A 13,599-nucleotide genomic window follows, 5' to 3' on the forward strand; every position below is an offset into this window, starting at 1 on the left:
GGTTTGCTAGCTGAGACCTAAAGTACTCCACTAGGCTGGGGCCGGTCCCCTACTGCGGCCTGATCCCTCCACGTCAGCATGAATGCATTCTGCACTTGCCGTGGCCCTGGGATCTCTTCTGTCTCTCTTGAGCCCTCCTCACTGCTCCTGTCTTCTTTTCTCACTTTGCTCCTCCTGGACCTCACTGACTGGGCCCGACTCCTCTCTCACTCCTTCCTTGCTCTCCTGAGCCAAGCTCCTCCTGAGCTCCCAACTCTCTCTCCTCTGAACCACCTTCTAGATCTTTCTACCCTCCTTTTTATACTCTTACCCTCTGTGCTCCACTGAACTTCTTCCTCCACCCACACCAACTACATGATTCCCCTTCTTCCAGCCAGGGACAGGGCTCAGCAGTGACCAAGTGCATCTTGCCCCTCCTGCTGGACTGGAATAGTGTAGTGTTGGATGTAGGTGTGTGGGTCCCAGGTAGTACTCCCTCCTTACTTGAGTGGGGTACCACACCTCTGGATGAGATGCAGTACCGCTGTGGGAACTGGACCCTCAGGGGCGCCACACTTGGATTGATCAAGCAGTTTGTGAAAGCTCTACCGAAAGAAGGAGAGACTTTTAAGAACCTGTATATTAAGTTCCAGGGACTGTCCGAACCAAAACTGAAGGAAAGCATTTTTTGTGCGTCCGGATATTGGAAACGCATGAAGGAAGACTTGTTCGAAACAAAAAATGAAAGCGGTTGAGAAGAGAGTGTGTGGGATACTCTTAAGTTGTGAAGAAATTTCTAGGTAACAAAGATCCAAAAATTAAGTCCATTTTTGAGAACATGCTGAAACGTTTCAAAGCCTTGGGTTGTCTGATGAATTTGAAGTTACATTTTTTTAACATTCCCATTTGGACTACTTCCCTGAAAACTTTGGTGCTGTTAATATGACGCCCTGCAGCTGCAAGCTGTCACATTACTCCTGGGTTTTGCACAGACGGATTCTCCCCAGTGGTCTCAATACATGCAGACATCTCCACCCAAGTCCACTAGATGGAGCCCTGTCAGGTGTATATATATACTGGGGGGTGGAGTTTAGCTGGGGAGCTCTCAGTGCAGTTTAGTGGAGTTCTCAGTCAACTTCCAGACAGAGAGGAACCAGAGAGTGCAAGCTGCAGTCTGTGTGGCTGAAGGCCAGGCTAGGCCCCAAGCTGTGGGCTAGTCTGGCCAGTGAGGGCCTAGAGTGGGCCAGAAGACCGAGGAGAGGAGAAGAGTCATCTGGGACAGAGGGACCATAGAAGGTTCGTCCCAGACGCAAGCCGGGCACGTGCCTATTGGGATCTCTATGACCAGTAGGGAATCTGGCATATCAAGGAGGATTTTATATCCCTCGGTCCACCCGTGAATACTGCACATTCAGAGGACTAGGTACCAGGAAGGCCCCCAGCGTCCAGAGATAGTGGTAACCAGGGGAAAGCCCTCGCCGCCAAGTAGACGGGTGAGAGAAGCATCAAGAAAGCTAGACCCTGTTCCAGGCAGGTCAGAAGCTCCAGGGAGAGATACAGGAAGATGCAGACAAGGAGGCCTTACACCCGCTCACTGGGGAGCAAGTCCAGTAGTGCACACCACCTACAAGTACCCCAGACAGTACCTGACTACCATCATCAGTAAAGGTACTGAAGCGAACCCCAGTGTGCGGTTCTGTTCTTCCTCTGACCCGGCTGGGTCCCCTCTCTCCTGCATTCCTTCACACCATCCCTGCCTTGGGGGCCCGCTTCACCTGTGGGGAGCAGAAACACCTCAGCTGCCATCCCAAGACCCCCTGGAGGTCTGAAGCAGCGCTGGTAATCATTACCAGGTACCACAGGTGGCTTCACAAACTGTTTTTAATTTTATCCAAATTCCAATCCCCTTTTTTAAGAGTGACCCCAGGAGCCAACCACCGCGACATCCCCAAACCAGGTAAAGGCCCGGGTACCGAGTCCCCATATCCCCCTGGGCGAGTCATTAGCAAAGAGCAAGGAAAAAGATTTCATCAAGATATCAGGGAGATGGAACGTGAACCTTATAGGGGACAACTTCTGGATGCTTCACAGAGAAGATCCTCAGGGCTTTTCTAAAAGAAAAGCTTTGAAGAGAAAGGGAAAAGGCGCAAGAATTAATTTTTAATAAAGTTACAGAATGAATGTTCAGTAATTTTTTTATGTATAATATTGTGTACATTTTTAGCTACAATAAAGATTTTTCTTGATCATCCTGCTTGTACCTAAATTTCATGCGCGCTTGTGCAAAATCCACACATGATTGTTAAAAGTAGATTTTTTTTAAAATCATGGGATAAGAATCAGTCATTGGATTTGAGGGAAAAAAATTGTGAACCCAAAAGTTTGCGAGAGATGATAGAGACACACCTGAATACAATGATGGATAGAGGTATTGGGACATGTCTTCGTGTAATGCAGCTTCAGGATTGCAGGAACTTTATTTGGGAAGACTTTGAGATAACCTTAAAGCATTGGTATAATAGGAGGTCCATGATGAAGCTTTGAGGTGGCAGCTGTCACCCCACCTGTTTGATGTCCTCTTAAGACTTCACATGAGCCTGCAAATGGTGATCTGTATTAGGCCCAAACCCACTTTAAACCCTTTATCTGCCACCTAAGTACACAGAACACATCCAAAGCATGTGACAAAAATGAGGAGCCAGGAAGTGAAGCGTTACACCCGAGGCCTCCACCACCCCACCTTATCTGAGTCACACAGAAGAGTGATTCCTACATTGGTAATATTTTTCTTTTTATGTACATACAGAAAACTGGCCAAGTCCAGACTGGTGGTAGGCGATAGTTAGGGACACAGGTTTACTCCAGGAGATAGATAGTTACTGTACAATCACTCCAAGACCGCGGCAACAGCAGCGTAAAGGCTACGATCAGTGGAGTGTTCTCGACACGGACAAATGTTAATCAATGTTCTGGTTCACAAAAGGGTAACTTTAGAGCAAACTTTGGCTCCTAGTTCTTGTTTTAAAGTATATGTGTCAAACTCTGGCCCGTAGGCCAAATCTGGCCCACAGGGTGGTTATATTTGGTCCACAACACCAGAAACGTCACCCCTATGTGGGGCGCCCATTTTTCTGTATGGAGGACTATGGGGGGGGGGGGGGGGGGCGCCCAATATTCTGTATACTGGTTGGCCTGCGACTTTGTCCAAGCTTTTCATTTTGGCCTTCTGTGTGTTTAAGTTTGACATCGCTGATCTAAAGGGAGTCTATCCTATTATAAATGTAGAAGCATAAAAAAAAAACATCCATGCACAAGATGCAGAAACATCCAGAGTTACATGTATAGGATACAGTCATCAGGCACAGAAAAGTCTACAATTATTCTCCTACATGTGAATATACCCTAGTAAAACTTGTTATTGGTTCTTATTCATAGTTAATCATAACTTGTGAAATTGGCAAAATATTTAAGCACAAAAACAACCTGAAAACTTTTTTTTTACCCCTGCAATTTCGGAGAAAAGTAAGCAGAGATAATACTAAGCCACAACTTGCTGTGGTATCAGATAAGAAAAGTCCTGTCTTCAAACACTTAAGGGCTCTTTCACATGTCAGTTTTTCACATACGAGTGCCATCTGTTTTGTTTTTTTTCACGGATAGCACTCATACCTTTGACAGTCTTTGGGGTTGTTCATACATCAGTGATTTTTTTTTTTGCTGATCAAGTGGTCCATATATATATATATATATATATATATATATATATATATATATATATATATATATATATATATATATATATATATATATATATATATATATATATATATACACACCCCACCTTCGACGATCAGTGAAACGCTGATAGATTTTCTCATAAACGGGAAAAAAAAAACACACACACAGTCGTGTGCAAGAGGCCTTCGGATATGTTCCCACGATCAGGAAGTAGCTGCGCTTTGGACACAGCGTATATTCACTGCGTCCTAAGAGCTGCGTTCTAATCACACAGTTAAATCGTCATGTGTTCTGCCTTGAATGGCTGTTGTGCAATATTTCATCTGAAGGGATTGATGGCCTTGGCCAAGTCCCATCTTAATATGGGCATTCCCATCTCAGAGTGATGGCACATAGCTAGAAAATGTCATCACTTTATGATCAGTGGTGGTCCGGTCTTTTGGGTTTCGCTGACCAAGAGAATGAAAATCCCATCTGTAATTTTCCTGCAAAGCGGTACCCAGCACCCATTCTTGAAAGAAAAGTAGTGAAGGAATTGCAGCGCTGCTGGTCCTTTATTCCCATGACAGATGGTCAGATGTCCTCCTATCATAAAGTGACTCCATATCCCAGTGACATGCTATTACAAGCTCTATTGCAAAGAGTCTAAGTGCTGCAGTCATTGCCTAGGAGACCGGCCACCACTAACTGCAGTAGTGAGCGGTCTCCTAGGCAATAAGCAGTAAAAGTGAAAAATCCCTGCTCTTGAAGAGGATCTTTAATAAAGCGCAAAGTTGATTGTTTTACGAGCACATGGCAGTTTTACCCATTTACGATCATGAGACAAACCCTTAACTACAGGTAAACAAGGGAGCTTACATAGGGTAACCGTTCTCACAGCAGTCAACAAATCGCTGTAGGGGTTGTCTATGTGGCGCCCCTGAGGGTTCAGTCGCCACAGAGGTACTGCACCTCACGCAGAGGTGTGACATCTCCTTCTCTCAGGTAAAGATGGAGTGCTGCCCGGGATCCCAACACCCGCACTCAACACTACACTACTCCAGGCCGGCTAGAGGTGCATTATGCACTTCTTCTGCTGCCCCGTCCCTGGCTGGAGAAGGGGGAACAAAAAGTGAGGGGGAACCAAGTAGTGGGTGTGGGTGGAGGACACAGAACAGGGGAGCACTTAAAGAATATATATATAAAAAGAGAAGCCATCTTAGAGAGTGAGTTCAGTCAGTAAGAGAGGAGAAGAAGTGAAAGGAGCAGGGGCTCTGCAGGAGCTCTGCTCGGGAGGCAGACTCAGCCTGTCATGCCCAAGGTTGAAAGGAGTGGGAGCAAGGGAGGAAGGCTCCAGTAACAGAAGGGATCCCAGGGGGTACGGTGAGTGCAGGACGGCACCCGTACGCCCGAATCTGCCAGGCATCAGAGGGATCAGGCCGCAAGAAGGGAACCGGTCCCTGGACTAGCCGAGTTACTTTAAGTTACTTTAAGTCTCAGCTAGAAAACCGAAGGCTTCTGCACTTTCAAGGTGCAGTTGCCACATCCGCACCTAAGCCGCCGAGAAGGGCACCCAGCAAGGTCCGGGAACTTCAAGTTGCCCAGAGGGATCTCAAGGTACCTGATCGGGACTTTGTGTGGCGAGGCGCAGGGCAGGAGGGAGAGACCCAGCTCGGGAAGTCGGCTAAGAAAGGAACATACAGAGAGGGGTCCCGTTAAGTGCTCTTGAGATATTTGAGGGAGTGCTGAACCTCTGCCTGGTGAACGCAGCGCGACATGGGAGACTGTCAGCTATCTAGTGCTACCTGAGGAACCTAAATAACTGTAAATAAACTCTGATGACTGCACCCCACTGTTTGTCAGTTATTTCTACCACGCTATCGCTCCTGCACTACAACGCCCAGCATCACCATCTGCACCTACTCTGCCCTGGAGCTGTGCTCTGCCTGTGGAGAGCCGCACCAACCCAACTGCCCTAACATCTCCTCCAGGGGTCTGCAGCAGCGCTGGTACTCCTTACCGGGAACCACAGGTGGCATCATGAGACAAAACTGTTATTCATCTCATCAAGTAACAAACCCCTTTTAATGAGTGACCCCAGGGTACGGGCCTGGGAGCCGACTGCCATGACATCCAACAGAAGGTCAAGGCCCGGGTACCGAGTCCCCTATATCCCCCTGGGCGAGTCATCTACATTGGGCAACCTCTCAGATATGTGTGGCGCCCCTGAGGGTTCAGTCGTCACAGGGGGACTGCACCTCAGTAGAGGTGTGGTATCTCCTCTTCCAGGTAAGGATGGAGCATTTCTCAGGACACCACTTCACCATTCAACACTACACCACTCCTGTCCTGTAGGGGGCCTAAATGCACCAGGTTGCTGCCCCGGCCCGGGATAGAGGAGATGGGGGGGGACCAAAGATAGGGGGAAACCATGTAGTGGGTGAGGGTGGAGAGCACACTTTTAGGTAACACTTACTAATTCATATTTAATCTACGGCCATCTTAGGTTCAAGGTCTTTGATTGTGATCTTCGTCTCTGATTGTGGTCACCCACCAGAGTCCAGCAATAGGCCTCATCCGACTGAAGATACACGATCCTCGTTCTCTGGCCTTCAGGCGAGGAGGGGGTCTGAGTTAACCACTGTCTCTACCTGGTCAAGGTCCAGACCTAAGAAGGCCTGGAGGGGAGCAGAGGAGACAAGCTCCACAGGCAAAAGGATCCCAGCGGATATGGACGGAGCGGCCTACGCCACCTTTATTTCTTATTCTGGCCTAGTCAGAGGGATTCCTGCTGCAAGAGGGGTGACCGGCCACCGATATCTGACTTTGTTACTTCACGTCTCAGTCAGAAAAGCCCAGAGGCTTAGTGGATCCCAGGAGGGATATGGACGGAGCGGCATACGCCACCTGTATCTCTCTACCTGCGTTTATCCAGTGGGACCCGGCCTTACACCTCGTTCTAACCACACATACAGTCAGGAGAAGACTTAGTGGGAGAACTCACCAAGGAGAGGAACACACACCAGAGGGGTCTCGACAGGTGCTCTTGATCTACCTGGAAAGGGCTGGACTCCCTTCCTGGTGGCCGCAGCACGCCGCGAGGAGCAGAGGGAAGCTTTGCGGCTAAAGTTCACCTGAATGTGAGTAAAAACCCCGGATGACTTCATACACCGTCTCAGCTTGTTATTTACTGCCCGGCACTGCACCCACCATCCTTCCTCGCACTGCCCCGAGGCCTGCTCTGCCTGCGGGGAGCCGTCCCATCTAAGCTGCCTGTAACACCGGCCTCAGAGGACTGAAGCCAGCGCTGGTGTCCATCACCGGAAACCGTAGGTGGTGTAGTCGGAAAATACCACTCTTAATTGAAAGCCCTTATATTCTTTATATGACCGCCCTGGGCACGGACCAGGTCCGGGCAACGACTGCAACCCCGAGACACCTACACTGACCCGGCTCCGAGTAATCCCCATTTCCCAGGGAGGGCTGAGAGCGTCACATATGGCATGTCGCATTTGCTCTGGATGGAGCCATGCGGCCATTTTAGAACACATGCTTCCTTGTGTGATTGTGACGCACCCCCTGGGCGCATGGGCAATTCGGAACCGGGCCCTTTTGCGGATGCTGGGGGTTGTAGTCACCATGGCGGTGACCCGGTCCCGTGGCTCAGGGTGGTCAAAATGTGATTAAATGTCCGACTACACCACCCGTGGATTGCGGTCACTGAGAACCGCCGTTGCGTGGCAGACCGCTGAGGCTGGTGTGGTGTGCGCAGCAGAGGGTAGTATAACTCCCCACGGGAGGAGTATAGCCTCAGGGCAGTGAGTGCAGATGATGGGGGTGATGGTGCGCGGGAGCAACAGTAATGACTCAGAGTCCAGTAATGCAGTCCAGGGTCTTTACTCACAGTTTTACACTCCAAGCCACTTCTGCAGATGATGGCTGCCCACGTCGTGCTGTGCTCACCAGGTGAGGGGCTCGGCCAACTCCCAGGTACCTTTGGAGTGCTTTTCAGGACCCTCTTCGTGCGTCCTTTCTCTGGCCTGTCGTACCCCACAAGTGACCACGTTTCTGTCCAGCTGCCTTGGGCCTTGGCGGGCAAACGTATGTTCCGTTTCCCTGGGTCCTATATGGTGCCTTCCTAACGGGTGTAGTGAGGGGCCGTGCACGTGCAATGCCACGGCCTCCAGTTACTAGCTGAGGGTAGTTGCTCTCCTCCACTAAATGAGGGATCCGGTTCCCTTTTCTTGGCCTGACCCCCCTACTCTGGTAGCGGCGGGCGTGCGGTGGCGGCTGGCCGGTCCGCACCCCTGGGGTCCCTTCAGTCTTCTTCCTTCCTTCTCCTTCTGTTTCCTCCCTACAGGCTCAGGTGACGCGCCCCCTGGGCCATATTCTTTAGGGGAATACCCGGAGCCAGATCAGATGGGGGTTGTAGTCTCCGAGTGGCTGTGACCCGGTCCGTGCCCAGGGTGTCAAGCTCAGAGTATGTGGCAGTCCTACAGATGTTATAAAGTTCTTTATGTCGACTACGCCACCCGTTGTATTGCGGTCACTATGGCCGCCGCTGCAGCAGGGTCCGCTGAGGCTGATGGTGTTGGTGCAGCTTTTGGTAGTATAACCCCCAACGGGTGGGGTATAGCCTCAGGGGGTCAGGTGCAGAGGATGGGGGTTGTGGTGGTGCAGCATAGATGTTAAATGAAGACAGAGTCGGGTTGTGCAGTTTAGGGTATTTACTCACTGCTGATGTTCCGGTCACTCCAGCTTCAAGTGACCACCCGAGCCGTGCTGCGTCCACCAGGTCCTGGATTCAGCAAACCCCCAAACAAGTCCGGAGCGTGACCCTGAGCTCTCCTTCTGTCCTTTCCTCTGGCCGTCCCCACTAGTGATCCACCTAGGTCCAGCTCCCTCGGGCCTTCTGTTGGGAGACCCTTGGCCTTGGGTTCCCTGACCCTCCACGTGGTTTGCCTTCGGGGTGGATGTGGTGGGTGGCCGTGGCAGACGCTGCCCACGGCCTCCGGTCTCTGGCTAGGGTGTGCTTTTGCCCCCACCAGTTTGGGATCCGGTACCCTATTGCCGACTCTTCACCCGGGGATTGAATTTGGGTTCTCAGAGTCCTTTCTTTTTCCCTCTCTGGGTCTTTCCTTCTCTGCTCCACTCTCTTTCTGCAGGCTCATCTGGACCTCTGCTTCTTACTCTGACAGACTGACCCTGATCTTTGATGGTGCCCACCTTAAATACTCCCTCTATGTGTGAGCTCAGGTGACCAGCACCCAATGAGCTCCTATCTTTACCCAGGCTGCTCCCCCTATCTGCCCCTACACTACTGGGATGTACCACCCCCCTCCCACTCCAGCCAGGAACAGACTCGGTCGTACCTGCACATTTCTAAGTGGGAGTACCGTTGGTCTGTTCCTCGGAAATGGGATGTGTGTAGTGCATGCAGCCTACCGAGCTCAGGTCCACACTCCATCCTTACCCGGGAGTGGAATATCACACCTCTGGGTTGAGGTGCAATACCCCTGTAGCAGCCGAATCCTCAGGGTGCTACACAGGCCTTGAGACTTGGCCTGCCTGCGGAGCAGAGCACGTGCAGAGCCTCTGCTCCCCGCCTCCTTCTCTCTCTGCTCTCTCTACTTTCTCTCCTGACCTAAGATGGTGCCCACCATATATACTCCTCTATACAGTGCACCCGGGATCTACTCTCCCCACCCACACACTACCAGGTTCCCCCTTTCTAGGTGTTCCCTCCCCCCACTCCAGCCAGGGACAGGGACAGTTGTGCTCACACCCGGGAGCATTGTCGCCCTGTCCCCTGGAAATGTGGTGTAGTGCATTTGGGTGTTAGGGTCCTGATCCACACTCCATCCTTACCTGGAAGTGAAATATCACACCTCTGGGTGAGTTGCAATACCTCTGCAGCAACCGAACCCTCAGGGCGCTACATTTGCACTGCAAATGGTCAGGTGATAAGTATTCCGATTTTAGGGTCAACCAGAGGGTTTAAAAAAAAAAAAAAAAAAAAAAAAAAAAAAATATATAGAAAATGATATACAATATTGCACAACAATAAACTGTTTAGGTGCAAAATAACTGTACCCAGCCCACCTTGATTTAGTGACCAAGTAGTACACAATAGGCCTCATTAAAGCTATTTGTTGCCCATAGCAACCAATCAGAGCTCTGCTTTTATTTCTTAAACCGCTCTGGTTCGACTGAAAGCTGCACCGTGATTGGTTGCTATGGACAACGCCAGTTTTCTTGTAGGCGATTTTCATAAATCAAATTTTCATTTCGTTCATAAACGTCATTTTTGTCAGTACAATCAATTATTACATCATTTGTACTGGATGAGTGAAGGAGTTTTCTCACACAGGAAAACTGCAATGGCTTTTGCCAACAAAAAATGCTATCAAAATCCAGAAGTGGATCAAGGAGAAATATAAAAACGGACCATATAGATTAGGCCTCATTCACACGCCAGTTATTTTTCACGTGTGAGAAAAATAGACCAAATTTCGTGAAAAATCGGAAAGCACTCGGATGGCATCAGAGTACAATCAGATTTTTTCACAGATCCATAGACTTACATTACAGATTTTGATCTGACACTCAAATCAAACATATCTCTGTATACACACATACATACCCCCATAGCACTCGTACCTATGATGGTCTATCTGTAAAAAACATGGATCTCACATGCAAGAGTAAAGTTGACATCTGAATGAGGCCTTAGTCAGCTGATCCCGTCAGAATCGACCAACCATTTAATGTTTATGGGGGACACTTGTCCTCCCCCAGGAACTGCCACCCCAAGAATTCATGCCGGGGGGTAGAAATATTGTGCAGCCTGAGATCAAATACCTAATGTATCTAATCCCGAGAACACATGAACTCTGAGGTGCGTTGAGCATTCATGTGAATGGGGGAGGGTCAGGAGAGAAAGATCTAGGGTATGTAAGGAATATGCCCACTTTTCAGAGCCAAGCAGCAAAGCCTGTAGTCACTATGTGACGGCAGGTTGCCAAATCATGACTGTATGTGTGACGTGCACACTGTCAGGATTCCCGTGATGAGGCTGGATTGTGATTAAAAGTATGCGATTTGCATATTTGTGGTCACATGCCAACTAGACTCTCCTGTGCATATCTCGGTGCTTTATGGAGAGAAGCGGCAGATGTTTATTTGATCCGTAACTATGCAACTCACATACTTGTGGTCATCACCCGCACGGGAATACAGGGGAAATCCTGACAGTGTGCACGTTGCAAGACACCCCTTCTCTTTCAAAAAAGAAAAGTTATTTGCCAGTTGACTTAGATATTTGGGCTGTGGAATTTTGGGTGGGGGAAAAAAAAAATCCTGTCTAAAGCCAGCAGTAAATACATAGTGGGGCCGATTCAAACAGTTTGCACCAGAATTCTGGCATAGAATTGTTTGAAGTTCCTCAATTTTTTTTGTGCAACTCATAGCTACTCAAAAAGTTTTCAAACTTTTAGCATCGCCAACTTTTTGCAAAGTAAGCGGAACTTTAAAGGGGAGGGTACACGGACAATAAAGTCATCATAGTTTAAGCCACAAAAGTGACACATGATAGAAACGTACTCCAGAATGACATTTCTGGCTGCAGGTGAAAGAAGCGCCAAATTGATCATTAGGCATGTTCCTCATCTTCGATCAAAATTTGCTGCCAGTCTTGATGAATGGCCTCAATTTGTTTGCAAAAACACATTGGAAGATAATTTGACTTGTATTTGGTCTGGAATCCACATCACAAATCTGACAACTTCAGGTTTCTGCCACAGACTTGTTGTCAGAACATACACGGAGTAGCTCAATGCTAACGCGAGCGCCACGTGAACACCATTTTTACGTTGGGCAGACATTTCTATGGATTCTGTGCCAAAATCTGAAAAAAAAAAGTTTTTCCCTGAGGCTGATTTCATACATACATACATACATACATACATACATACCACCGGCTAGATGATAGCTGTAATGCACTACACAATGTTTTGGGAGTATTTTGGTTTACTTTTTTTTTTAAAAATATATACACATTTAAATTTACATATTTTGGTGGATAGTGTTGTTTCTCTAAACATTAAGTGTTGCACCATTACAATTTTTTTCCAAGGATTCTCTACAAAAATTCATTAAAAGGACAAGTCTGAATGAATAAAGTTATTATTACCTAAACTAAAAAAAATAAAAAGTGCTCACCTTCCTGCTCTTCCCAGCGATGCTGCAGGTATTTCTTGCTGACGTCCAACGTGACGTAATTGCTGAATCCCTCCTTTCTGACGAACTTGCACACAAACTCCTGCTTGTAGACGCAGTTGAGGAGGAAACAAGAGTGGATGAGGTCATCGTGTTGGTGGTCTCGGTCCACCAGCGCCACATTACAAGAAGGTGACCTGCAGCAAGCGGACAGGCAGTCCCTGACCCGGTTCAATGCAGGTGAAGAGAGGAACATGGCTCCGCTGCTCACAGAGTCGTTCAGATCCAGCACGAAATTGGGCATATTGGTAAAATTGTCCAAGCAGCTCTGTCCTTGGAGCTCAGAGCAAACCAGCCAGATAGACGCCACCATGGCGGCAATAGTGACCAGGAGGCGCATCCTGAGGTCAAACAACCACCGAGTGACGAAGACTGGAGACTATGACTTCTAAAGAGTTGAGTCTTGGATTCGGGTCTAGTGCAGGAAACGTGAGGGGCACATATCCCCCTATTCAGGTTCCTTACCGTGTTACGTCCATAGGTTTCCAAGTAATGAGGCGTCTCTGGAGTCACGAGCTTCTTCCCTACGACAACACACTATGGCCACAATAGATTTCCAGGTGAAGCGTTAACGTTCTATTTTAGTTTTTTTCCTTTGATATATCCCCCCCAAAAAAAGCAGGTCGTCACCCCTTTTCATGTGTCCTCCTGTAGGTTTCAGATGAAACTGAAATGGGTGTTCCCTATCACCAGGTATCCACCTTTAACCCCTCACCTGCCAGACAGGTAGATAAAGTGTAAGGAGCCAGGAAGTGAAACTGTACACCTGAGTCCCGTCCCCTCCCCCACCCCATACCTGAGTCAGAGGAGGAAGGGGCAGGGGAAGAGAATGCTTTCCTTTTTAGTGTTGTAATGTGGTCACCTGGCTGCGCCTTCCTCCTAAGTCATCGCTTGTCCTGAAGGGAGAACTGCTAGGATATGTCTAGGGCTGTAGCGACGAGGGGCTTGGCTATTAGACTGGGGGTAGTATATCTGCTGCAGAAGAGGTTAATGTTTTGCAAGGGCATGAGTGCTGCTGGAGGGGTTAACCATTTGTTACGGGGAGGTAATAAAAAATATATATATACTGCTGCGGTGGTTGTAAAGACATCCTTATTATTACAGGCGGTGTACCAGTACGCAATATTTGTGGTTGCCCATAAACTTTCATTATCCAAATATATGGTGTCGCGTGATGTTCCCTTTGCCTCAACCATACTGGAAAGTGTCCACATTTTTCTATATTACCAAATGGAAAAAATACAAAATGTCGTCGTATTGGGATATCAATGGCAGACGTAGGTCCATATAGTAGAATGAGAAAAATCGTCCAAGTTTCATTTTTTTTTTTTCAACTCTCATCAGTGTGTCCATTTCTTACATCTGTGTGATGTCCATGTGTGATCCGTTTTCATACATCTATGTTAAAAAATGTACAAGATCAAATACAGTTCCCTCGGTTTATAAAAGAAATGTATCAGTAAAAATCAGATGTCAAATGGATGTTCTATGCGGGATCCGATTTTTTTTTTTTACGCACCAATTGTCTTGAATGGGTGCGTCTCATCTGATATACCCAAGAAAGTAGTGCATGCTGGCAGTTTTTTTTCCTCACAGTCGGGCCAAGAGAAAAATCGTTCATCTGAA

At 48.2% G+C, this 13,599-nt stretch overlaps 1 protein-coding gene across 1 annotated transcript in view; it reads right to left on the reverse strand.

The window, feature by feature from the left end:
- SPINT1 (serine peptidase inhibitor, Kunitz type 1) overlaps window positions 1-12,753 on the reverse strand; it is a 60,679-nt gene extending 47,926 nt beyond the window's left edge. The window contains exon 1 of the mRNA XM_073639122.1: window positions 11,917-12,753. Within this exon, the coding sequence (XP_073495223.1) occupies window positions 11,917-12,313 (397 nt within the window). The 5' untranslated portion in view covers window positions 12,314-12,753. The remainder of the gene's footprint in view (window positions 1-11,916) is intronic.
- Between the last annotated feature and the right edge of the window lie 846 nt (window positions 12,754-13,599).

Source organism: Phyllobates terribilis, unplaced genomic scaffold (assembly GCF_046119375.1).
Source record: "Phyllobates terribilis strain yellow unplaced genomic scaffold, ASM4611937v1 Scaffold_7__3_contigs__length_470593459, whole genome shotgun sequence".
Lineage (NCBI taxonomy): Eukaryota > Metazoa > Chordata > Amphibia > Anura > Dendrobatidae > Phyllobates > Phyllobates terribilis.